This window comes from Nyctereutes procyonoides, unplaced genomic scaffold (genome assembly GCF_905146905.1).
Source record: "Nyctereutes procyonoides isolate TBG_1078 unplaced genomic scaffold, NYPRO_anot_genome, whole genome shotgun sequence".
Taxonomy (NCBI): Eukaryota; Metazoa; Chordata; class Mammalia; order Carnivora; family Canidae; genus Nyctereutes; species Nyctereutes procyonoides.
The window spans coordinates 10109316-10135665 of NW_026575030.1; the positions used below are offsets into that span (position 1 = coordinate 10109316).

Genomic DNA, 26350 nt, shown 5'->3' on the forward strand with positions numbered 1-26350 from the left:
TTGTTAACTCTTTTCTTGTCCTACATGACTTGAAACTACATAAAGCAATAATTATAAAACTGTGTGTGTTGGTGGGCTGAAATATACAAAGATGTATAGATAAAGAAAGGAGGGGAGGAAACAGAACTATATAAGAGTAAAGTTTTTAATACTGAAATTAATTAAGGGTAATAATTCTAACTAGACTTCTATAATAAGATGTCCACTGGAAAAAAAAAAAAAAAAAGATGTCAACTGAAATCCCCAGAGCAAACACTAGGAAAATAATTCCAAAAGAGAACAGTAAAATAAACAAAGTTAAAATGGTACACAAGAAAATATAGATTTCATACAAAATGAAGTATTAAAGGAAGAAGAAACAAAGAAGTCATGATATACAGAACACAAATAGCAAAGTAGCAGAAATAAAGTCCACCTTATCAGTAGGTACTACATTAAATATAAATGAATTAAAAACTCCAATGAAAAGGCAAAGATTGTCAAAATGAATAAAGAAACAACACCCAACTATATGCTACCTACAAGAGACTCACTTTAAATGCAAAAACACAGAGATAGAAAGTAAAAAGACAGAAAAATACATTCCATGCAAACAGTGCTTGGAAGCAGTCTGGAGTGACTATACTATTATTAGGCAGTACTGACTTTAGGACGAAAAATGCTACCAGGGACAAAGGAGGACATTTTACAATGAAAAAAGGGTCAATATCTCAGGAACACATCATAATGATATGTACACAAAAACAGATCCCCAAAACTTATAAGCAAAAAACAAGAGAACTGGAGAAATAAATAATTCAGCAGTATTAATTGGAGATTCAATATCACACATGTCAATAACTAACAACAGAATACAGATACTTCCGAAGTACACATGGAACATTCTCCAGGACACAGCATATGGCTAGGCCATAAAAGAAGCCTAAAACAAATTTCAAAGAACTAAAATCATAGAACACAGAAGTTATGACCTGTGATCATAATAGGATAAAATTAGAAATCAATGACAAATAGAAATAAGAAAGTAACAAATAATGTGAGAATTTAACAAAACACTCCTAATAAAGAAAGTCAATGATAAAAACAAGTGGAAAATTTAAAAAGTTCTGAGATAAAAAAGAACATACAATATACATAACATGGGATGCAGCTTCAGTAGTACTTATAAAGTAGTACTTATATCATACCATAAAAAATTTATAGGCATAGATGCCTACATTAAGATAGAAGATTATCAAATCAATAACTTAAGTTCTGCCTTAAAAAACAGGGAAATCAAACCAACAAAATGAAAAAGCAGAAATATCTGAAAGAGGAAGCAGAAAAACAATAAATAAAATCAACAAGCCAAAATTTAGTTCTTTGGGGGGTGGGAGGGTGGAGGAAGAATCAACAAATTTAACAAACCCTTAATTTGACCAGAAAAAAGAGAGAGAGACAGAAGATTTGAATTACTCAACAAATGAAAGAAGGCACATTTACTACTACCCTTACAAAAATAAAAAATTACAAAAAAACACTATAAAGTGTGTGTCAAAAAGTAGGTAACTTAGAGAAAGTGGATAAATTCCTAGACAGAAACTACCAAAAATGATTAAAAAAGAAACAAAATCTGAATAGACCAATAACCAAGCAAAGAGGTTGGATTAGTAATCAAAACATATCCCTAAAGCAAAAGCCCAGGCCCACATGGCTTCACATAGAGTAAATTCTAACAAATGTTTAAAGAAGAATTAGCACCATTCACAAAATCCTATGAAATACAGATGAGAATGGAGGAAACTGAGAAGGAGGAAGGAAAGAGGAGAGAAAGAAGGGAACTCTGGACTTTCTAGCCAGTCTTTCTATACATCTAAAAATGCTTCAAAAAATAAAACCATTAATTAAAGAAAAAGATACCCTTTAAAACTAGAAAAAGAGGGTTGGGAACATTTTCCAATTCATTCGATGAGGGTAGTATAATAAATAACACCACCAAAACCAAGAAAAAGAATCACAATAAAAGACAAGTATAGACCAATTTTCCTTATATATCCAGCAGCATATAAAAAGAGTTATATACCACGACCAAGTAGAATTTATCCCAGGAATGCAAGGTTGATTTAATATCTGAAAATCAATTAATGTAATACAATATATCAATAGAATAAAAATCAAAGTCACATAATCCTCTCAATAGATGGCAGAAAAAGTATTTAACAAAATTCAACATCCTTTCATGATAAAAAAACACTCAACAAACTAGGAATAGAATCTCTTCAACCTCGTACAGTCATATACAAAAAACCCACAACTAACAATGCTGAATGACTGAAAGCTTTACTCCCAAAATCAGGAATAGGATGATGGCCATTGCCTCTCACCACTCCTATTCAATGTTATACTGGAAGTTCTAGCTCGGGCTTTTAGGCAAGAAAGAAGAATAAAAAGCATCCACATTGGAAAGGAAAAAGTAAACTAATTCTATTAACAAAGGACATATTTTGTACACCTAAGAAGTCCATAGCAAAACCATCTAGGGACTTCAGCAAGGTTGCCAAGTTTAACATCAATATTTTAAAAATCAATTGTATTTCTGGACATTAGCAATAAACCACCTACAACTGAAATTAAGAGGAAAAAATCTACTTTTAATAGCATCAAAAGAATAAAATGCATAGGAATAAACTTAATGAAGAAGTCCAAGACTTGGGGCACCTGGATGGCTCAGTAGTTGAGCCTCTGCCTCTGGCTCAGGTCATGATCCCGGCATTCTGGGATCAAGTCCCACATCAGGCTCCCCACAGGAAGCCTGCTTCTTCTGCCTATGTCTCTGCCTCTCTCTGTGTGTATCTCAAGAATAAATAAATAAAATCATTTAAAAAAAAAGTATCAGACTTGTTCACTGGAAACTCCTAAGCAATTGTTTAAAGTCAATAAAGACTTTAAAAAAAAATACTGACTTATTATTTTTTTAAAGATTTATTTATTTACTTACTTACTTACTTACTTATTTAGAGGCAGAGACACAGGCAGAGGGAAGAGCAAGCTCCATGCAGGAAGCCCCACGTGGGACTCGATCCCAGGCCTCCAGGATCACACCCCAGGCTGCAGGCGGCGCTAAACCGCTGCACAACGGGGGCTCCCCTAAAGTCAATAAAGACTTTAAATATGAAAAGACATCCCATGTTCATGGATTGAAAATCCTAATATTTTTAAGATGCAATATTCCCCAAACTCAATATAAACTAACTTCCTATCAAAATTCCAACTGCCCTTTTCCAGAAATTGACAAATGCACCCTAAAATTCGTATGGAATGCAAGGCATCCAGAACAGTCAAAACCATTTTGAAAAGAAGAACAAACTTGGATTTCTTTTTTTTTTTTTTTTTTTTTTTACATTTATTTATGATAGTCACACAGAGAGAGAGAGAGGCAGAGACACAGGCAGAGGGAGAAGCAGGCTCCATGCACCGGGAGCCCGACGTGGGATTCGATCCAGGGTATCCCGGATCGCGCCCTGGGCCAAAGGCAGGCGCCAAACCGCTGCGCCACCCAGGGATCCCCAAACTTGGATTTCAAATTTTACTACAAATCTCTATTTAATCAAGATAGTGAGATACTGATAGTAGGACAGGCATATAGATCAGGAGAAGAAGTCTGAGAATACAAAAAAGAAATCCTTACATTAATGGTCAAATGATTTTCAACAAAAGTACATAAAATTTCTAGAAACTACAATGAGATACCCATTAGGATGCCTACTACCAAAAAATAAAACAAAACAATACAAAAACACAAAATAACAACTGTTGGCACTCCTGGTAGGAATGCAAAATAGTACAACAGCTACAGAAAGCAGTATGGTGGTTCCTCAAAAAATTAAACATAACAGTGTATGATCCAGCAAAACCACTTCTGGAATCTACCCAAAAGAATTGAATGTAGGGAATATAAGAGAGATCTATATATCCATTTTCACAGCAACATTATTTACATAGCCAAAAAGTGGAAGCAAGTGTCCATCAACAGAGGAATGGATAAACAAAATATGGTATATACAGTGGAATTTTATTCAGCAATACAAAAGAATGACTCATGGTATAACATGGTTGAATTTTGAAAATTCTGTGGTAACTGAAAGAAGGCAATCAAGAAAAAGTTATATTCTGGGTGCCTGGGTGGCTCAGTTGGTTAAGCATCTGCCTTTGGGTCAGGTCATGATCCCAGGTCCTGGGATTGAGTCCCCCCACAGTCTGCTTCTCCCTCTCCCTGCCAATGCCCCTGCTTGTGCTCTGTCAAACAAAAGAGAAAAGAAAGAAAAGAAAGAAAAGAAAAGAAAAGAAAAGAAAGGAAAGGAAAGGAAAGGAAAGGAAAGGAAAGGAAAGGAAAGGAAAGGAAAGGAAAGGAAGAGAGAGAGAAAGAAAGAGAGAGAGAGGGAGGGGAGGAGGGAGGAAGTTACATTTTATGTGATTTGCATGAAATGTCCCAAAACAGTCAAATCCATAAAATAAAAAGTGGACTAGTCATTCCCAGGGGCTAAGTAGAAGAAAGGAAGAAGAGAACGACTACTGATGGATACAGGGATTCTTTTCAAATTTCTAAAACTTGGTAACAATGATGGATACACAACTTTCGGAATATACTAAAAACTCTTCACTTTAAAGGGGATATGATAAATTATAAAAATATGATAAACATAATTATTGTATAGGAATATTTCAAAAAGACTCTTATTTTAAAAACAGAAACAATGGTATAAAAAGGGACCATACCATTAGAACAAAAAAGGAAAAAAAATATTTTAAGATTTATTTATTCATGAGAGACACAGAGAGAGAGAGGCAAGAGACACAGAGAGAGAAGCAGGTTCCCTGTGGGGAACGTGATGCAGGACTCGATCCTAGGACCCCAGTATCATGCCCTGAGCCAAAGACAGATGCTCAGCCATTGAGCCACCCAGGTGTTCCCAAAAGAGAAAAAATTTTAAATCACACACCCAATACAATGGTTGGAAGATAAATTTGAGAAAATCTCCCCAGAAGCCAGAACAAAAATATAAAGATAGAAATAGGAAAGAAAAAATAAAATCAGAGGGATTGGTCCAAGTGGTCAGAACTATTATACTTATTAATATAAGCAGTATATAGATATAAAACTTATACTTATGTACTAGTTTTATTTATGAACTACTTATAATTATAAACATAATAGTTATATTCTTAAGGAAACTTGCCCAGAAGATATGAGGTTCCAGATGGAAAAGCCCTCCAAGTGCACCACACAAAAAATGAAAATAGTCTCATATAAGACCCATCATCATAAAGTTTCAAACAAACTTTGGGGACAAAGAAAATCAAAGTTATCCACAGAGGTTGAAGAATCAGAATGGCTTTGCAATTCTCAGTAGAAACACTAAAAGCTAGAACACAGTGGGGCGCTGGCTTTGACATTCTAAATGAGGAGAACCTGGGTGGCTCAGTCAGTTAAGCAACTGATTTCAATTCGGTCATGATCTGAGGGTCCAGGGATCAAGCCCAGCATGTTAGGCTCCCCTGCTGTCTGCTTGTCCCTCTGCCCCTCTCCCAACTCTCCCTCTCTCAAATAAATAAGATCTTTAAAAAAAAAAAAAAAAGATTTTAGCCAGCAGATAGACAAGACTCAAATAACCAGATGCATGGCCCAAAAGCAAAATTCCAGCTCCTCCAAAGTGAAAGAACAAGTCTCTTCCCAACTCTGAAATGGAAAAAGGAACTGCACCTCAAAGCACATTATTGATCTTAACTTTTATATCACTTAACTGATATTATATCAAGGCATTTTTTCATCACATCTTTCTTACAAATATAATTAATCTTCTCAAATACAGCACTCAGTCAATGGACAAACTCTTAAGGGGGCAACATTTTTATTTTTGATGAAATCCAAGTTCCAGGAAGCACCATGCATATCCTGCAATACTTTATTAGTCCTGTGGCATCTTGTTCAGCTAAAAATGTATGATCTCATGCAACAGCAAAATAGATATATATAAAAATGACATAACAGAAGTCTAGAATGTTCAAGTATTCCCACCAGCCATTTGGAGCCACAAATACCAGACAATAAATTTTCCAAACAACAGCAGAACTTTTGAAAGTCTCATTCCATTTGCACATGTCCCTGGCAAAATCAAAATAAAGGTGGCAGCCAGGGCCTCTGACCCTCCCAGTGCTGGGTAAGTGTCTTGTAATAAATACAAAGAAATAGGAAGTTTTGGCTTCTTTCACCAGAGTAATGCCTTTGAAGTACCAACAGCCTCCTTCTCCAGGAACCCTGTCTACCACAGGTATTGTTGGTTTTTTTTTTTAAGATTTTATGTATTTATTAATGAGAGAGAGAGAGAGAGAGAGATAGAGAGAGAGAGGCAGAGACACAGGCAGAGGGAGAAGCAGGCTCCATGCAGCTAGCCCAATGCGGGACTCGATCCCAGGTCTCCAGGATCATGTCCTGGGCTGAAGGTGGCGCTAAACCGCTGAGCCACCGGCTGCCCCGTCTACCACAGTTTACACTGACAGCAGTGAAGGATGTTGGCACATTTCCCTAGATGACCCTCTCCGTGTAGTCTGCAAATTTTAGGAAGCATGAGATATCAGAAGCCTTCATTCCCATTCACAGAGGCCCAAACTCTTCGATAGTTTCTTTTCAATACTTAACAAAAAACAGGAGAGTGATGGGAGTCTGGATGAGAAAGTGCTAGTCCTAGCTCTGGCTGGCATTAAGTGCCCCTGGGAGCCTTACCCAAATTACCCTCTGTGTTGGGGTCTCCACGCCCACACCTGGGTTTAATGACCAGCTGGGAGGACTGAGAGCTTGACATACATTCACACTCACAGCTATCACTATCCTACTTTAAGGCACTCTGAGAAACCAGCAAAGGGAGAAGGTACGTGGAGTAAAGTCTGCAGGAAACCAAGCGCAAGCTTCCTAGAGCCTCTCCCAGTGGAGTGGAGTCACAGAACATGCTTAACATCCCCAGCAACTGGAGCTCTGCTGTGGCTGGTCATGCAGACATCTCCTGGGGTAGCACCTGACAAAATGCCAGACTCCCAGAAGGAAATCAGGTGCTCAGCATGACACCCACTGCTGGGATACAGGGAGCCACTCTTGCCCATTCTTCAGGAATGGTGGGAAGCCCCCAAATCAAAGCTTCCAGCCACCAGCCCAGAGCAAGCCTTGCAAGCCAGCCTCCCCAAGGATAGCAGTCTCTGTGCACTCACCTCTCTAGATCTCAGTGTCACCTATCACCTCCCAGACCTATAGGCTTGCTACAGCAGCTTTCGGACAGGATGCGGAAGTCCCACCATGAGATGGTCTGCTCATGGCCTAGAGCCACTGCGAGTTACGCAGTCCACTGAGGCCATCCCTGGAGTAGGAAAGGTCTTCCCAGTGATGATGCTGACGTCATGAGTAAACAGCCCTTTCCCTCCAGCCCTGCTCTCCCTGCTCACCTGGGCCCTCCAATTTTCTCTAGCACACCGTGTAATGCTTTTGTCTTTAAGTTCATCTTTCTCCTAAGTATTCTCCCATAAACTCAAAGACCAGAAAGCTGAGGTTCATAAAATGCGGAAACAAAATAAGTCTATTCTCACAGATTATCTGTTATAAAAAAACATGAAAATACTTTTATTCCCATCTAATTATGTTGCACGCAGCTCAGGGGCACCGTGAGAGCAACCCTGGGGTCAGATAGGACTCTCAGCAACACAGAGTATAGCCCCACTTGACTGTGCATAGAACCCCTACTTTAGGGTAAGGGGCGCTCTCTTTCATCATATCCCATTAAGGGACATTAAGACAGAGGATTCCTGTATATTTCAAAATGCCAACCCACATCCTAATACTTTATAAACTCTTACAAAATAGGATAGAGAAAATTAAAAGGAAAGTCAGAACAGGGCTTCCCTCTGAGCTCTGACTCGTGCTATGTGCTCTCCCAAGTCACTTCATGTCTCTGGGCTCTGCTATCTCCAGGGACACAGTGACAGGCTCACACTAGCTGCTCCAGAAGCCCAGGCCATGTCCAGCTTCCCAGGACTTGCATATTACTCCCTCCCTTAAAGGAACAGGGCAAGCACAAACGGTTTAAAATTTCTCCGTTGTAGTTAAAATTAAAGATGTCTAGTTCATTATTTTTTTAAATGTTAACTACAACAGAGACATCTGTGGACTCATGTGGTCTTGGATCTGCTGAGATGCTGATACCCTTACAACTGGCCTCTACATATTGAGACTAACAGAAAACTACCATTTCCAAGATGCTTTCCAGAATTATTTCTTTATTTATCCAGACACATTGTGGAAGGGCTTCATTAATGCAAACAAATATATTCTAGGCACCTACTATACTAGGCATTGTGTGCAACCAAGATATAGAAATATATGAACCAAAAGAAGGCTGAATTTTTCAAAGTTAACTTTAAATATGCTTCTAAAATCAAAACATGACATGAGATGTGGCTAGATGTCTGAGTGACAGTACTTCTTTTGAGGAAGTAGAATGGGAGGGGCCCCCAACATATTATCTGGACAAGATCTCCAACCACCAATCCTCTAACCACATATTCTTTGAATATAATCACAACAAATTAAGCAAGACATTAACTGAAAAAAGAAGAGGGGAAGAAGACCAGAAGAAAGGAAAAAAAGTCTGAACTCACCGGGATTGTGGCAATCCTTTTTTACTGAGATCTGCCCTCACACGTTCTCCTACATGTCTGTAAATTTCCACTAAGCTGTTTATTGCTGCATCTCGAACCTAGATGTAAAAGAAGAGATCTTACAGCTGCTCTGTGTCAATCCACAGCACTTCCTGCTGGGACACAACAGGCTATACACCACCCCAAGTTTATTACCAATCTATCAATGCAATTGTGATACAATCCCTTACAGACGTTTGACTAGACAGAGCCATGTTGTTGGTACAATTCCAAAGAATATTTGGGTCCCATCCCTGTAAACATGTTGAAGTTCACATCCCTTAGCTCTTTCAATTCTTTCATTTGATGTCAGGAATCGGATAATCTTCCCAAAATGGAAAATACTACAAATAAATGAATTATACTAAAAACCAAACACCATATAAAAAGCAGAGTAGATTTAATTCAGTAAAACAAATACTTAGCAACAAAACTAGGTAGTAAAGGCCATAATTCATAGAGCCCTGTATACAAGAGCTAAAAGGAGATGGGGGTGGGGTGGGGCAAAAATCCATAAATTCTACATTTAATACAGAACAGGATGTAGTAAACATCATACAAGAGTATAAAGTGTTCGCACAGTTTAGGGAGTGGAGCAAGAAGACTGGATGATAACAAGGAACATTTTCTTGAAGAAGGAACCACTTAAACTGTGCTTAGGGGACAGCATTTTACCAGGTAAAGATGGAACGAGACAGGTTCCAAACAAGGGACAGCCTGTGTGCAAAGGCATGAAAGCAGAGATGCATGGCATGTACTTCAGGAAGAGCAAGTAAGTAGCTGGCCCAACACAAATATGAACAAAGTTAAGAAAGCAGCAATAAATAAGGCTTAAGAAACAGAAGACACTGAAAACAAACAAAAACAGGGTAATTTGAATTGGATTGTACATCAAATATTATCACTGTTATCAAGGTTAAATTTCTTGGATGTGAAAATAGCATGTGGTTATATAAGAACATATCCTTGTTACTGAGAGACATGCACTTAAGTATCTCAGAGCAAAAATATCATGGTTCAGAAAAAAAGAGTGTATTTCTGTGGGTGTGTATACATACAGGGAGAGATAAAACAAATGTTAACTGGTAAATACAGATGTTAATACTAGTCCTACAATTTTTCTTTAGATTTGAATTTTTGCAAATAAAAACATGGGGCTGGGGCACTTTTAGCATACCCTGGAACCCAGGCCAGCCTGTGAGGGCTGGGGAGGAGGGGAGATGTGGGCTTACTCCAGTAGGCAAAGACAGGGGAGCAACACAATTTTGTATTTGGTCTCAAGCAATGAAACCAAAATAACAGAGAACAAAAGACAGAGGCAGGAAGTAGGGATACAAACAATTTACAATTCTCAACACTGCAGGCTACTCTTGATTTAAGAGCATTATAGGACAGGTAACTCCACTGATCATTTTTCCCCTGATGGTGGTAAAGGGCAAACTGTCATGTTACAGACTGAATGTTTACATCCCCTGCCCCCCCATACGTTGAAGTCCTAACCCCCAGCATGATTGTACCTAGAAGGTAATTAAGGTTAAATGAAGTCATAAGAATAGGGCCCTAATACAACAGGACTGGTGTCTTTGTAAGAAAAGACACCTATGAGCTAGCTGCATTCTCCACATGTGTACAGTGGGGTCATGTGAGCACAAAGTGAGGGAACCGTCTGCATCCTTCCAGAACCAGATGATGCTGGCACCCTAATCTCGAACTACCAGGCTTCAGAACTGTGAGAAATAATAGCTTTCTTGTTTAGGCCACCTGCAGTATTTTGTTACGGCGGCCCAAGCCAACTAATACAGATTTCCAGTTTATTTGGGAAAAGAAGTACCTTCTGATGTTAGGCACCATTTTTATATGGAAACGTGTATATACTACCCAAGTTGTTAATGCCACTGTGTCTTGAAGAGCAGTACTAAGTGCATCACTTGGCTCACTTTCAAATGATATCTGCTCAGAGCCCCTTGGCTTAATAAGCAAGCAACAACCTGTCCTATACAGAAAGTCTAGACTGTTAGGAGTTTAAGACATCTAGTGGAATAACGACCAGCCTTAGAGTCAAAGTAGACCTGAGCACTCACCTGGCCATTTAGGAACTGTGTAACCCTGAATAAAAGACATCAACTATTTTAGCCTCAATTTTCTCTGTGAGCTGAAGAAGGCTGCAGGCTGCTTTGAGGACTAGAAAAAAATAACTCATTCAACAAATAATTCATTCAACAAATATCTGAGTACTTACGAGATGCCAAACCAAAGTGCCTACATGGCCCAGGCAGGGGACATGATACATGAGTGGAGCCAGGTGGGTATACAATGACAAATGGCTCTGGCAGGGGACCCTGCTGCCAGAGAGAAGAGGGAAAATGGGAGGGTCAGGCAAACAGGCCACCATCACCCAGCCTTGGAAGAATACAGGTACGGCTCTGCCACAGCTTCCAATCTTTCGAGAGAAATCAAATACAGATCTCCCAAATATAAGAACACCAAAACTCCAAAATGTGAAACTAAAACATTGTGTGGACACATACTCCAGTCTGCAGGCTGAATCAGATTTCAGGCCGGCAGTTTAGGGGCCTCTAGCCTGTGTGTTTAAAACACTCAACATGATGGCTAATGGAAGTCGTATATCCACATCTTCCAAACCAATATCCTCAGCCCTTAAAATCCTCATTCCTCAGGCTTACAAAAGGTATGGGGTCAGACAACATTTGAGGGTCAAGTCAGGAAATAGAGCAGAACGCATTTTCTTCAGTGTTACGAAGTAACACATTCCGATTGAGAAGGGAAGTTCTGTAAAAGCCACTCAGACAGAAGGCACAACATAGTGCTCACTTTTAATACAACCACATGGGCCCTACACTGCTTCTGCCCACCCTCGGGCTCACCATAAAAAAGGAACCCCAACATTTCAGGCCACTGGGACTACAAAAGAGCCCCAATACTTTAAGCCCTGCCCAGCAGGCCCGAGCTGAATGCTTTACAGAATCTGAGGTCTTCAGACCTATGATCTCCTTCACAAGATCACTGTTTACTGGGATACAGAGGAGGCTAGCCACCTGCTGGGGCCCACAGTAGGAAAGACGGATGAAAAGATTAAAATAGAGGCAACAGCACAGGCACATGCAACATATATACACACCCCAAGAAGAGGAATAGTTAAGTGCATCAGTAGCAGAGAAGCTGGTGGTAAAGTTTCCTGGCAGGAGGGTTCTAGGAGATGCGGACTGTGCATGTGTGTGCGTGTATGTGTGCAGATAAACATTCCTAAGGCAGCCGCAAATCAACAGATGACTGTCCAAGTGCAGAGTTTGGAGTATTTCGGCTCTGTGACAGACTGCCAAAAGCTGCCCACTGAACACCAACCTCATTTTGCCCCAATTGCTCCGTGTCCCAGAGGCCCACCATGCAGATTCATGTCACCCATATGGCCAGTGACAGCACCTGAGTTAAGAACAGGGAACTTCAGCTAGCCAGGCTGCCTCTTCTGCTTAAAGATACCACGGGATGGCAGCAATCACCACAAAGTGTAACTTCAATAAAGGATTGAAGAAACAAAAAACATAGAAAACAAAAAACAGAAACAAAGCCAAATTGGGAGAAAACACGTAATAACCCATTTGATGACTTAGAATTTTTTTAAGTTTCTTTTTAAATTAACACAAACATAAAGTATGATTCAATAAATTAAAACATTTGGAAATTTTACTTCCAGTGTCAATGAAGACTGGTTAAACGAGTGGGTGGCAAGAGGAAAACAGGTGCAAGCAAGAGAGACCCAGAGAACCCACGGGCAGAGCACAGAAGAGGGGACAGGGACGGGAAAGGCAGGAACAGAGACAAGGTAAGCAAGGGCAAAGCCGAGGAAGCAGGAAGGACAAGAGCTGGCAGGGCCCAGAGCCACAGGGACCCAGGAGCCAGGGAAGGCGGAAGGGCAAGCTGGCACAACCTCTCTGGGGCACGTTAGCAATCATTGGGCAAGGTTTAAAATCAGATGCCCTCTTACCAAGTACATTTCTCTGGTAAGTTACTGTTCTGATTTTCAGCCCCTTTATCTAATGAGGTATTCTCATTATGAGTTCGTAGGAGCTCATTAATATAACAAAAATGACTCTCAGTGATAAACAGAACTGAATCCTTGGGAGAACTGGCAGTTCTGAAGCCCAGGCTTGGAAAGTTCTGTGACCTGCCTGGTGACGGTCCAAGGATTACCAGCTTCTCTATTCCTACACTAAAGAAGTGGTGCTTTGGTGTTTGGTCTCTGAATTTACATAAGATCTACATAAAATACCATCCACACTTCATTAGGGTTTGAGGAATTTCATGTGCCAGTGTTAAATACACCAGTGTGGCCACCACCCAAACAAAATACTGGAAGCTGCCATCTCCTCAGAATAGGAGGAGAATAGGCCCCTTCCAATCAATCCTCCTACCCCAAGAGGTAATCCCTAACTGACTTCAATCAGCGTTGATCACTCTTCCCCAGGGCCACCCACTTTGGGCTGCAGAGTGAGTGACCAGAAGGGCAGGATCTTGGAAGCTGGTCTGGATAACATTACTTAATAGGTTAGTGAGGCCTCAGCCACATAGAGAACAGAACAGAGTGACCACCACACTCCTCAATGGTATCTTATAAATGCTAAAAGGCATTAATGTTAATTATCTGGAACAATAATCAGTGTTAGAAACATGAATAAAGTCCCACCCACCTATCAGGTATACATAGAACACCAGAATGCGTTTTAATGGTCTATAACCAATATCATTCTTTCTCATTAAAATACACTCACCTGGCTGTTTGGATCTCCAAGTAAGTTACATATATGTGGCACAATCTTGCTTAGTGTTAAAGTATGCGCTCCAGAGCTGAAAACAAAAGGAGTGTTTTACTGCTGGTGAGAACCACGAAAAGAAACACGGCTCCCCTCCCTCTCACCGCCCCCCCCACCCGAGGCCTAATCACCCCTCACACCTCAGCTCTTCTTTCTTCCCATCTTCTGCCCATCTGGTTCCAAACCTCACCACAAAGTTTGCCCTTTGCACAGAGTTTAAAACTTTTCATGTCGCCCACAGTAGTGTGCTCTCCCTAGCACTCGACGCTTGCCCCATTCTGGCTCCTAACTTACAATGGCAAGCCAAGGCCTCAGCCTCTCCCACAGTCTTGCCTGCCTCACACATGGCTGCCTCTGCATTATTATTCTGTCAAACAGCTATTCCTATTTTGCCCAACTCTGTGCTCTCAACTAAACTGCGAGTCCCTTGAGGGCCCTCCTCCCTTAACTCCCCTCCTGTGCACAGCTGATGTTCAATGAACAGCTGTTCAGGGGAAGGACCCTGACACAGTAGCCGCAGAGAGTTCCAGCTAACCCTGCCCTGCTGGACAGCACTGAAGTCGCTGACCACTATTCACTGTCATAAACACTACCACACACAGCCCTTGTAAACACAACTCCCTCTGGTAATATGAAGGCTTCCTTAGGATACATTCTCAGAAGTGAAAGCACTGTGATCAAAAACTAGAAACAGGGATCCCTGGATGGCTCAGCGGTTTGGCACCTGCCTTTGGCCCAGGGCGCGATCCTGGGGTCCCGGGATCGAGTCCCGCATCGGGCTCCCTGCATGGAGCCTGCTTCTCCCTCCTCCTGTGTCTCTGCCTCTCTCTCTCTCTCTCTCTCTCTCTCTCTCTCTCCATGTCTATCACAAATAAATAAATAAATCTTAAAAAAAAAAACTAGAAACATTTTTAAAAAGATACAAATGTGGGCAAATTTAATGGTGCTGGAAAGGCTAACTAACATATCAGTGGAAAATTTACAAGGTGACATACCCATTATTATCCCAATGATGTTTTTGAACTTTACAGGCTGAGCTAAATATGCACTACAAGTTAACAGTGATTTTGTGAAGGCGGTAGAAATGTACCGAATCATGATCTTCCTCCTGATATAAATTTTCTGACATATACAATATCGCTTTTATAATCAGAAAAGGTGACTTGTAACTTCAATTTTTAAAAAGCCTTTCCTATAAATAAGCATGTGACGAAATATTCAACATCAATAGTCAATGGGAAATTATAAATGAAGACCACAATGAGATATTCACTATGCACCAATCAAAATGGCTAAAAAACAGAACAAGGATATGAAAAAACCCAATCATCCATTCACTAATGGTGAGAATGTAAAAACAGTACAGACGACTCTGGAAAACAATTAAGCAGTTTCGTTAAAATTAAACCCACCAGATGACCCAGCAATGGGTCCGTGCCCATGAGAAACACAGGAATAAATGATCCCATCTATATAACATTCTTGAAATAACAAAATCATAGAGATGGTGAACAGACCAGTGGTGGGGGGGGGGGGGATGATTGGCATGAGGGAGCCTGGCCTGTGCCTCACCAGTGGTGATGGTTCCCTGGAGCTACATGTGAGACAGAACTGGGCAGAACTGCATACACAATGTGTGTGTGTGTGTCACCAGAGGAATCTATATAAGCCCTGGGCATTGCATCAGTATTGATTTCCTGGCACTGGCATTGCACTACAGACATGTAAGATGTTAAGAGTAAAGAATCATGGGGCAGGAGTACATAGCACTTCCCAGGACATTTCTCTGCAACTTCCTGAAATCCATAGTTACTTCAAAACACAAAATTAAAAATAAAAATGCTCAGCTAAAGGAAACCCTCAGGCCCCACCCAGACTTACGCATTGAGTGTGGCAACAAGGCAGAGGCATGTGCCTTCCCGAGTCCGGAAATTCTTGTGCTTGAAGCCTCCCAGCATTCGGTCCCACACGTACTGTAGATGACAAAGGACAGGTGAGGAGAGGAGGAGGCTTTCATTTCAATATAAGGCTGATGGAAGAGGGACTGCAACGGGTGCCAAGTCAGCCCCAATTTCAATCAATCCATTTCAGCCCCTCAAGGGCATACTGAAACCATAGGTAACTTGTATTTCTGTATCAAGTTAGAGTTTTTCCAAACACATTCCTTTATATAACTGCATTTAATTATCCCAACAGCTCTGAAAGAAAGGTGTAATTGTCTCCATTTCATGGATGAGGAAAGTAAGGCCAAGAGAGGTTTGGGTGACTTGCCAAAGAGCACATACTCCTACTGCTCTCCTGGTCAGAAACAGCTGTCCCCACCCTATCCACAAGTCACACATCTCATCTTTTAAGACATTCTAGGTTTTACCTTCCCTAGATGGCTTTTTCTAATAACCTCTACCACCCTACCCCACCTCCTATACATTGTACAGTTGAAGCCTAGAAGGCCAGGTTGCGTCCCTCTGTTCATCTGTTCCAGCAGCCCCAGCTCACTAACAGATAGGAATGAGGGCCAGGCCTCCTGACTCCCCAGACACCACGACCACCTCTTTTCAGAGAAAATGAGTCACCTACACAAATGAGCTCAAGAATCTAATGCATTCAATCAAACACTCAATACCCATGTTAAACCCGCTATTTTAGCCAACACCCTTTGCTATTTATTACTTTTTATAACATCCTGGGGGTGGGGGGGATAGCAGAGACAGATGAAATGTTACGGAGATTTTCATGTGAAACACATCAGCTTTAAAAAATTAAATCTTGGGACATTTGGGTGGCTCAGCCAGTTAAAGCATTCTACTCTAGATTTTTTTTTAAGATTTTTTTTATATTTATTCATGAGAGACACACAGAGAAAAAGAGAGAAAGAGAGAGAGAGAGGGAGGGGCAGAGACACAGGCAGAGGGAGAAGCAGGCTCCATGCAGGGAGACTGACGCGGGACTCAATCCCAGGTCTCCAGGATCATGCCCCAGGCTGAAGGCGGTGCTAAACTGCTGAGCCACTGGGCTCTACTCTTGATTTTGACTCAGGGTCATGAGTTCAAGCCCCCAGTAAGTGTGGAGACTGCTTAAGATTCTCTCTCTCCTTGACCCTCTGCCCTCCTGCTTGCACACGCTCTCTAAATTAAAAACATATATAAATAAATAGGTAAATAATCAAAGTAAATAAAAGCAAAAGTAGTGAAATCTTTCTACTTAAATTTCAGAGAGAGAGAGCATGCACATGTATGAGCTAGGGTGGGGGAAAGAAAGGGAGAGAGAATCTCAAGCAGATTCCCCGATTAGTGCACAGCCCAATGCGGGCCAGACAACAGATGCCAGCAAGCCATGGAGCCCCTCCTTGCCCTACCTGGGGATTAGCAGCTTGATCCATGATCTTCAGCAGCAGAGTTTGGTCTTGCTCTCGCACAGAGTCTTTAGCATCTCCCAGTCTGTCTATTAAACTTGGCAGCACTGAAAATCAAAATGTAAATTGATCAAATGAAAGCCTATTTTGGGGGGTGTGCAGTCACCAACTGGCATTTCAATTACTGGGAAGACTAAATGATGTACACCATTCTAGAACCACCATTCCTCACAGTTCTATTCTCCTCACTAAAATCTATGGGAGCTGCTATAAGAGTCTGCAAAATCCTTTGTGGGGATATACTACTTGTTTTCTTCCTTAACCGACTAGAGGCCCAGCCAGCTCGCAGGACATTTTTAAGCTGGTGAAATACTAAAATGGATGTCAGTGGAAGACATTGGTAAGAAGGAGTCAATGCAAAAGGAAATTTAGTTAAGAGAGGGATATTCGCTGATAGAAAGAACAGGCACTTATGAGTGCATCTCTTTTTCATCTACGCTTTCTGTCTGTAATTTTAGAGTATACATGCATGTGTATTAAACGGAGTCTAGCCCCCCACCTAGTGTGGACCATCGGCTAAGGCTCCAAGATCACTGATGTACCGGAAGTTAGCTTACTTTTCTGCTTCTTCTAAGTGTATGCAGACCTTTCCTTTACAAGAGATATCATGAACAATTCAGCTAACTTATGAGGAAAATGGAATGCTATTAAAATACCAAATTTCTAAAAGTAAGGGAGGTTTTTATTTACAGATGGACAGTTAGTGCCAGAATGGGAAAAGAGTTCTTGACCTTATCCACAAGAGCACGCTGATTAGGAAGGTAACAGAAAATAACAAACAACCGAAACTGAGTTCTGTTAAGGAAATCTTTGTACAAACAGAGCTGATTGGTGCTTGTATTATCATCATGAAATCCCAGAGGTCAGGAATTTAGAAAGGACTAAATCATATATAAAACGAAACCTGCTTATTTATTTCATTTTGCTAACATATTGTTTTCCCTCCAAAATAAAGAGCGGTCATTTAACATGCACACTTAGCAACATTTATGATCAAAGTGAAAAAGATAATGCCTCGGATAATGAACTGGAAAAAACTCAGCTGCATCAGATATGCAGGCCTTCTCAAAGTGGGAAAGCAAAGCCTCTCAAAACGGGCACACGTGGGATCCCTGGGTGGCGCAGCCGTTTGGCGCCTGCCTTTGGCCCAGGGCGCGATCCTGGAGACCCAGGATCGAGTCCCACGTCGGGCTCCCGGTGCATGGAGCCTGCTTCTCCCTCTGCCTGTGTCTCTGCCTCTCTCTCTCTCTCTCTCTCTCTCTCTCTATCATAAATAAAAAATCAAAAAAAAGGGGGCACACGTGATTTTGTCGGCACTAAAATGTAACACCTATCTAGGTAAGAAAAAAGAGAGAAAAAAGAGTCAGCAGTAGTACCGGGGAGGAGAACACACGTTGGCAGAAGCCAGCAGAAAGGCCTGGTAAAAACAAAAGCAGGTGCCCTGAAGCCGGGGCGTCTGGGTGACCCCAGGACGGGGAGGAGGAGCGGTGGTGCAGCCCAGCAGGGGCAGAATGGAAGGGGGGCTTACGGGCGGGCTGTAGGGCTGGCTGGGATACAGCCCGGCGGAGTATGGGGGAGACTGAGTGAAGGCGGGGCTGCACGGTGGAGAACCTCGGGGCCCCTCCGCACCTGCCCGCAGCTCACCTGTGCCAATCTGCGCCTTGAACCGATCCTGCAGCCGGGTGACCAGCGCGGACAGGATGTCCATGCCGAGAAGAACCACCTGCAAGGGGAGACACCGGGAAGCCATGAGCCGCCGGCCTGGGGGCCCCCGGCCCGGCCCAGCAGCTCCCAGGACGCCCCCCCATTCCTGGGTGGGACGCGGTCGGAGACCCAGGGAGCGCGAGCCGACTGCACAGTAGACGGGCCGTGAAGGCGGCTGCTCCGGCACACAAGGGGCTGTTCACAGCTTCAAGAGAAAACGGTCGGTGACAGGAAACGGGAAGGAAAAAAAAAGAAAGAAAGAAAACAAAAAACCCAGCCACGAAGGGACCCCGTCCGAGGCGCCCTCGGACCGGCGTGGACAGCCGAGCCGCGGCCCCGCCCCCCAGCGGCCCCGCCCCCCAGCGGCCCCGCCCCGGCGAGTAATGCGTATGCAAATTGCCCGCAGCTGGTGCGTGGCCTTCTGGGTAAAACCAAGCAGCCTATTCGCCACCTTCGAAAGCCTCAGAAAACAAGAAGTTGCTGATTTGCTTCGGAAGCCGCCTTCATTGTAGGTATACCAGCTACCAGGCGGCTAGGCCGGGAGCCGCGGATCAGTCGCCCCAACCCTACCCGGTGTTGGCGCTTCCGGCTTGCAGCGCACGCACGCCTGCCGCCAACCATCCTTTTCTTGGGGTTGCGCTACTGTCCAATGAGCGCCTAGTGAGGGCAGTACTGCTAACGCCTGAACAACACGCCCGCATCAGCTAAAGCTCTGCTTTACCTTGGTGCAATTTTTGGAAAAAAGAAAAACCTCTTTTCCACGATTTTCAAGTTTAACGACAGGTCAAATACTTACGAGGGGCCGCCCTGCCCGCGTTGCTACGGCTCGTCGCCAGGGGGAGCTGCAGGTTCAACGTTCCCTCCCGAACAGGATGATGTTCAGTTACTTCTCCTAAACCTTAAACTAACTCGTGACTTAAGTAAAACTCAGCGGCCGTGATCAATCCCGTTGGTGTCCTCCGATCACTCAGAAATCCGACCTACCCGCTTTTGAAAGGCCGTAAATACTCTCGGGTATACGTGGACAGAAGCGAGCTTGACTCCACTTAAAGTCCACTTCCGTGCTTCAGTATGTGAGTAGTAGAAGCGCTGAGCTGCCTTAAAAAAGACGCTCCTCCCTACAAACCCGTTCTCAGTAGAAACTTAACGCAACTTGACTGAAACATGGTGCAAAGCCACACGTGGAGTAGTCCGGGACCCTCCAGAACAAATACACGAACGAGACTGAGGCAAGGATGATAATGCAAGGGATGTCGTCATGATTCCTTTCAAATGTCTGCCCCTGCGTCTTGCATCTTGGAAATACAAAGACTGCAGGCGTTCCTATTCGGCTTGGAATCCACTGCTTCAAAATCGCCGGATAAAATAATTAATAAGTAAATAAATAAGGGGCACCCGGGTGGCTCAGTGATTGAGCATCTGCCTTTGGCTCAGGTCATGATCCCGGGGTCCTGGGATGGAGTTCCCTGTGAGGAGCCTGCTTCTCCCTCTGCCTGTATCTCTGCCTCTTCCTCTGTGTTTCCCATGAATAAATAAATAAAATCTTAAAAAAAAAAAAAAAAAACGCCCAATAATCAGGGCATGAGCTGTCCTTGCAAGGGACTGGCACCTAGAAGATACCAGGAAATAATTCTAAAAAGTTTTTATAAAGAGAACATTGGTTTGTAAAGTTTTTAAAGATATGTAATGGTACAAGACATTTAAAATAGTAGCTTTACTTATCAGCTGAAGAGGATTTAGGCATCACACGGACTTCCTTCCAAAGAGTACAGTATGGAAGTAAAGAATAATTTTATGGTGGAGAAACCTAACATCACCTCAACCTTAACAAGGGTCAATATCAACAGTCACAAATCATGCTGACAGCATATATGCTTGCTGTGGTGTGATTAAAATGATACTTGACGGGACACCTGAGTGGCTCAGCAGTTAAGTGTATCTGCCTTCATGCTCAGGGTGTGATCCTGGGGTCCTGGGATCGAGTCCCACACCAGGCTCCCTGCATGGAGCCTGCTTCTCCCTCTGCCTGTGTCTCTGCCTCTCTCTCTCTCTCTCTCTCTCTCTCTCTGTGTGTGTGTGTGTGTGTGTGTGTGTGTATGTGTCTCTAATGAATAAATAAATAAAATGTTTTTAAAAATGACACTTTACATCTGTGATGTCCTTCTCAAAACCCATAAGCCGAATCTAATCATGAGAAAAACACCAAATTCCCATAGAGGGACATCCTACAAAATACTGACCAGTACTCTCAAGGTCACCTAAAACATGGAAGTCCAAGATACTGTCATAACCTAGAGGTGCCTAAGGACACATGATGACTAAATGTAATGTGGCAGCCTGAGTGGGATCCTGGAAGAGATAAAAGCAGGAAAAATGTGAGGAATTCTGAATAAACTATGGACTTGAGTGAATAGTGATGCAGCAATATTTATTAATTGTAACAACTACACCATACTAATGTCAGATATTAATAGGGAGACGGGGTGTGGGGTGCTACATGGGGCTCTCTATAGTACCCTCATAGTTGTTCTGTGAATCCAAAACCGTCCTAAACATTAAACCTTGTATTTTAAAAACAGAGGCCATCCATTAATTGGAATTGGCTTTTCCCTGATGAAATGCTAAACATGAGTATGGCTGTGTCACTGGTTGGAGGTGGAAGTGTTACTTACTACAGTTACTTATAACAAACTACTAAAAATGCTGTCTTCAGGTTCTCACCACATCCCTTCCTAACTCATTCCCCCTAACGTAGAAGAGGGCTGTTATTACACCTTCATTTTTAATGAATTCAAAATTCTATCAGATATCAGAGCCCTTTTTGGTTAAACCACCTGTGAAATTTGAGGGAACATACAGACTTTCTTTTCCAGGATGGAAGTTTACTTGGTAGGTTTGACCAGATCTGGCATAGCTAAATCCTAGAGAGTAAATTTCAAAAAGGTTTGCCGAGGTACACCTGGGTGGCTCAGCGGTTTAGCGCCGCCCTCAGCTCAGGGCGTGATCCTGGGGTCCCGGGATCAAGTCCCACGTCAGGCTCCCTGCATGGGGCTTGCTTCTCCCTCTGACTGTGTCTCTGCCTCTCTCTGTCTTTCATGAATAAATAAATAAAATCTTTAAAAACAACAAAACTAAATTTAAAAAGCCTTGCCCCAGACAGACTGGGGAGTCCAGAGACTCCCCAAGAAGCCTAGGTTGGCAGATGCAGCTAAGGCCCAGTGAAACAGGACAGGAGAGAACAGAAGAGAGTCTCAGGCACCTTCACAGCAGAATAAACTACTACTTTGGAAGGAAGCAAAGGGGTTCATTTATAGTTGTGCAGTTCACCCTGAGTCACAGCCCCAGGGGGTAAGGAAGGGCATCATCACCCACAAACGTTTATCTTCACAGCTCAGGCCCTGCTCCTGTTTCCATTTCCTTACTGAAGAAAGAGATACATGGATAAAGTCATTGCCCAGAAGACCATAATTTCTGGCTATGAAGCCTCTGTGTGCCTCAATTTCCTACCTATAAAATGGAGACAACAGTAACAGCTACCTCAGGCATCACTATGTGTATGTGAAGTGCTTGACATGGTGCTCGGTGCATGGTAAGGGCTAGGCTACACACCTGGTGGCAGTTATCACCAGCTCACAGTCACTGCCATAAGCATGGGCAATAGTTACCGATCAGTGGTCCAGCAGAGGCCTGGGATTCCTGATGACAAGAGACTCAGCTGGCACAGAAGACTTCCAAGAAAGAGCCACACTACGTGAGGCTAAATTTGGAAAAACTAGCCTCGCACCAAAGGGAAGGACAACCTCTAAGCAGAGGGCAGTGTGCATGCAAAGATGTGAGGCAGGTACCACGAAGGGGAAAGCTGGAGGGTAGGGCAGGCAGGGCGGGGAAGTTGCAGGGGAGGAAGCTCCCGAAGGGCCTCAGACATGTCTGGAAGACAGTGAGCAGCCTCTGAAGGGCTATACCAGTAAAGAGGGAGCGCCAGGGAGCTGCAGTTTTATAGACAGGATTGGGTGAGCAGCATGAGGAAGGTGGTCTGGGAGAGACAGGGCAGGGGCAGGGAGGGGACAGGGCTCACACCCAGCACTTAAGGCCTTTAGTTTTCACTAAGCCATTAAGTCTGTATTACCTTTAAGTGCCTCCTTCAATATTCTTTTTCATTTTCTGAGTTTATACTTGTTTCCACAGCAGAACCCCTCAAATGAAAGAAATGCTGTGCCTTGTATTTCTTCAAAATTTCCGTAATATATATAGCATAATAGTGAATTCATGGTAAATGGTCAGTAAACCCCTACTATACTAAACAAAAACAAGCTACTTTACTAATTAGTAATGAATTCATTTGATGGAGGAGTTCTCAAGGTCTGACACAATTCCTTTATCCTATAACTTTAAAAAAAATGCTTTGAAAAGGAGTTTGTAATTGCTAAGTAACTCAGACTAACTCTTATGCTGAAAACAATGAAAACTCCTAAATTATAAAGGAATATCTGCTTGGAAACATCAGAGGACAAGGAAGGCAAAGAAAAGATACCAGGTCATGAAACATAAGTAAACTAAAATCCAGAGGGATGAGCATGCAGCAAATGGTTGACTTTTACCCTCAAGCCATTGAAACACTGGGAAAGGACAACTGAGACACTGAGAAATGTTTTCAGTGATCATGTGGATCTAGGAAAACAAAGGTTGGATTCCAGAGCCCTCAAAGGTTGGTAGCCTGGATAGCACCCTACCACTTGAAATCCAAATGGCTATACCTTAGGAGAGTGAATTGAAAGTAAAACAGCCTTCCGATGGACCACAGACCAGCTTCCAGGAATCTGATTGGTCAAAATAAATAAATAAATAAATATATATATATATATATATATATATATATATATATATATATATAAATATAAAAATCCCTAACATCAGATGATCTTAGATTAGTGGGGCCCTAAAGCCCCTGGCAGATGAAAATCCCAATCACTTCCAGATGGAGAGATCATCCTAATCCAGCTCTCAATTTACTTCTATAAACAACTTTCAGATGTAATGTCCAAAACATAACCAAAGATAACCACACACATTCAACTATAAATGAAAACTAGCAGAAACACACCATACGTGAACTACGCACATGAAAATAATCAGAAAGAGAATATAAAATAATAATTCTGGGTTGCCTGGCTGGCTTAGTCAGTAGTGTATGTGACTCTTGATCTCAGGGTCATGAGTTCAAGTCCTATGGATACAAGAGTTACTCTTAAAATGTATAATAATTCTTACTATGTGTAAGAAGATAAAAACACATGATTAAAATTTGGGGGACAGAAAGTACTTCTAAAAAAGTGACATCAATTTTTAAAAGCACCAAATACTACAATATCCAAAATTCAGTCCTCAATGGATAGGCTTAAAAGCACACTGGATGCTAAGTCTGCAGACAAAAAAAAAAAAAAAAAGGATTTCAAAAAGGGAAGTCAGCAAAAGCAGGTAAAAAGCAATAGTTGATACCCATTTGGATCACTATAATAACAAAAAAAGGAAGGGAGGGAGAAAATAACAAGTGGTGGGGAGGACATGGAGAAGTTAGAATATCTGGTACACCACTGGTAGAAATATAAAGCAGTGCAGTCACTGTGAAAAATGATATGATGGCTACTCAAAGAACGAAACACAAAATTAACATATGATCCAGCAATTCCACTTCTGGGTATATACCCAAAAGGAGTGAAAGCAGGGTTCCAATAGATACTTGTACACTTATGTTCCTAGCAGCAATATTAAAAGCGGAAAGAGCCAAATTTTGACACAAGTGTGAAATCAAGCATCATACTTAATGAGCTACTGGAAACAAAAATTAAATGTATAAAACTCACAAAGAAGCAAAACTGCTGTTTTGTATTTGTAGAAGGTCTACAAATACAAAATTAAAAACTGAGGGGCACCTGGGTGACTCAGTCAGTTAAGCATCTGCCTTCAGTTCAGGTCATGATCTCGGGGTCCTGGGATAGAGCCTCACATCAGGATCCCCACTCAGCAGGGAGTCTGCTTCTCCCTCTGTGTGCATTTTCTCTCTCTCAAATAAAATCTTTTTAAAAAAATGAGCTAAGTCAATATACAAGAGAAATCAATTACATTTCCGTACAAGAATCCAAAAAGGAAAATGTTTAAGTTTTCATATTCGACTGCACAAAAATAAATGCCTAGGAATAATCTAGCCAAAATAAATATATACCCAAAAAGTTATGGAACAATTAAAAAAATTAAAGAGGACTAAAATAAATGAAAAGGTAAACTACAGGTTGATATACTCACTACTATGAAATTTTCATTTTTCTCAAATTGATCTACATTCAGTAAGATTTCAGTCAAAATCTCAACTAAAATATATTTTTAAAAACTTCTCAAGTTGATTCCAAAATCTGTGTGGAAATGTCAATGGCAAGAGTGACAAAAACTTGCTCCCACTGTATATCAACATTTATTATAAAATGGCAATACTTAAGGTAATATGCTATCAGGTCAAGAAAAAACAAATATATCAACAGAACAGAATAAACAAACAGACTCACGTATATATGGGCACTTAATTTATGACAATGGGGCATAGTGAGAACAGGGCCACTCTTTTAAATAAACACCCCTGGGCAACTGAATATATGGAATAAAAAAAGAAACTAACTGCTATCTCATACCATACACAAAAATGAATTCCTGGTAACAATATAAGTGTGGAAACAAAATAATAAAGCTTTTAGAAAATGACCTAAGAAAATAGTAGGGCACAACAAACACAAACCCTAGAGGGAAAGACTGATTGAAGTCTATCAAACTGAAATTAAGAACTTTGGCATAACAAACACTGTAGGAAAGTGAAAACAAGTCACATAGGAAAAAGTTATTTATGAAACAAATATGCAACAAAAGGCCTGATTCTAGAATATATACATATATCAATCTTGTACAAACTAACCAATAGGCAATCCAGAACAAAAATGGGCAAGATATCTGAAAAGACACTTCATAAAAGACGGCAATGGTCAGAAGTACAGAAAAAGTTGCCCAGTTTCCATTAATCAGCAGAGAAATGCAAATTGAAATTATAAGGAGACATTACTACTTACTTCCCAGAATGGCTAAGTTAAAGACTGACAAGACCAAGTATCAACAAGAACATGGAAACTCTCATACATTCTGGTAGGAATGTGAACTGGTACAACCAACACTTAAGAAAACACCTTGGGGGGGATCCCTGGGTGGCTCAGCGGTTTAGCGCCCGCCTTTGGCCCAGGGCGTGATCCTGGAGACCAGGGATTGAGTCCCACATCAGGCTCCCTGCATGGAGCCTGCCTGTGCCTCTGCCCCTCTCTCTGTGTGTCTCTCATGAATAAATAAATAAAATCTTTAAAAAAGAAAAAAAAAACCTAAACGCCCTAAAGTGAAGCATTCAGGGTTGTTTCCACTGGAAAGAGGAAAGAAAGAAAGAAAGAAAAAAAGAAAGAAAGAAAGAAAGAAAGAAAGAAAGAAAGAAAGAAAGAAAGAAAGAAAGAAAGAAAGAAAGAAAGAAAGAAAAGAAAGAAAAAAAGAAAGAAAGGAAGGAAGGAAGGAAGGAAGGAAGGAAGGAAGGAAGGAAGGAAGGAAGGAAGGAAGGAAGAAAGAGAAAGAAAGAAAGAAAGAAAGAAAGAAAGAAAGAAAGAAAGAA

At 41.7% G+C, this 26350-nt stretch overlaps 1 protein-coding gene and 1 non-coding gene across 2 annotated transcripts in view; one reads left to right on the forward strand and one right to left on the reverse strand.

The window, feature by feature from the left end:
- Positions 1-26350, reverse strand: part of CLASP1 (cytoplasmic linker associated protein 1) — a 266188-nt gene that overhangs the window by 158661 nt on the left and 81177 nt on the right. Inside the window, exons 3-7 of the mRNA XM_055315783.1 lie at positions 18604-18682; positions 16903-17006; positions 15429-15520; positions 13506-13581; positions 8680-8777 (exon numbers count right to left, since the gene is read on the reverse strand). Of these exons, the coding sequence (XP_055171758.1) occupies positions 8680-8777; positions 13506-13581; positions 15429-15520; positions 16903-17006; positions 18604-18682 (449 nt within the window). The remainder of the gene's footprint in view (positions 1-8679; positions 8778-13505; positions 13582-15428; positions 15521-16902; positions 17007-18603; positions 18683-26350) is intronic.
- On the forward strand, positions 19280-19405 carry LOC129504070 (U4atac minor spliceosomal RNA). The gene has a single exon (XR_008663304.1). It is a non-coding gene; the product is annotated as a U4atac minor spliceosomal RNA (small nuclear RNA).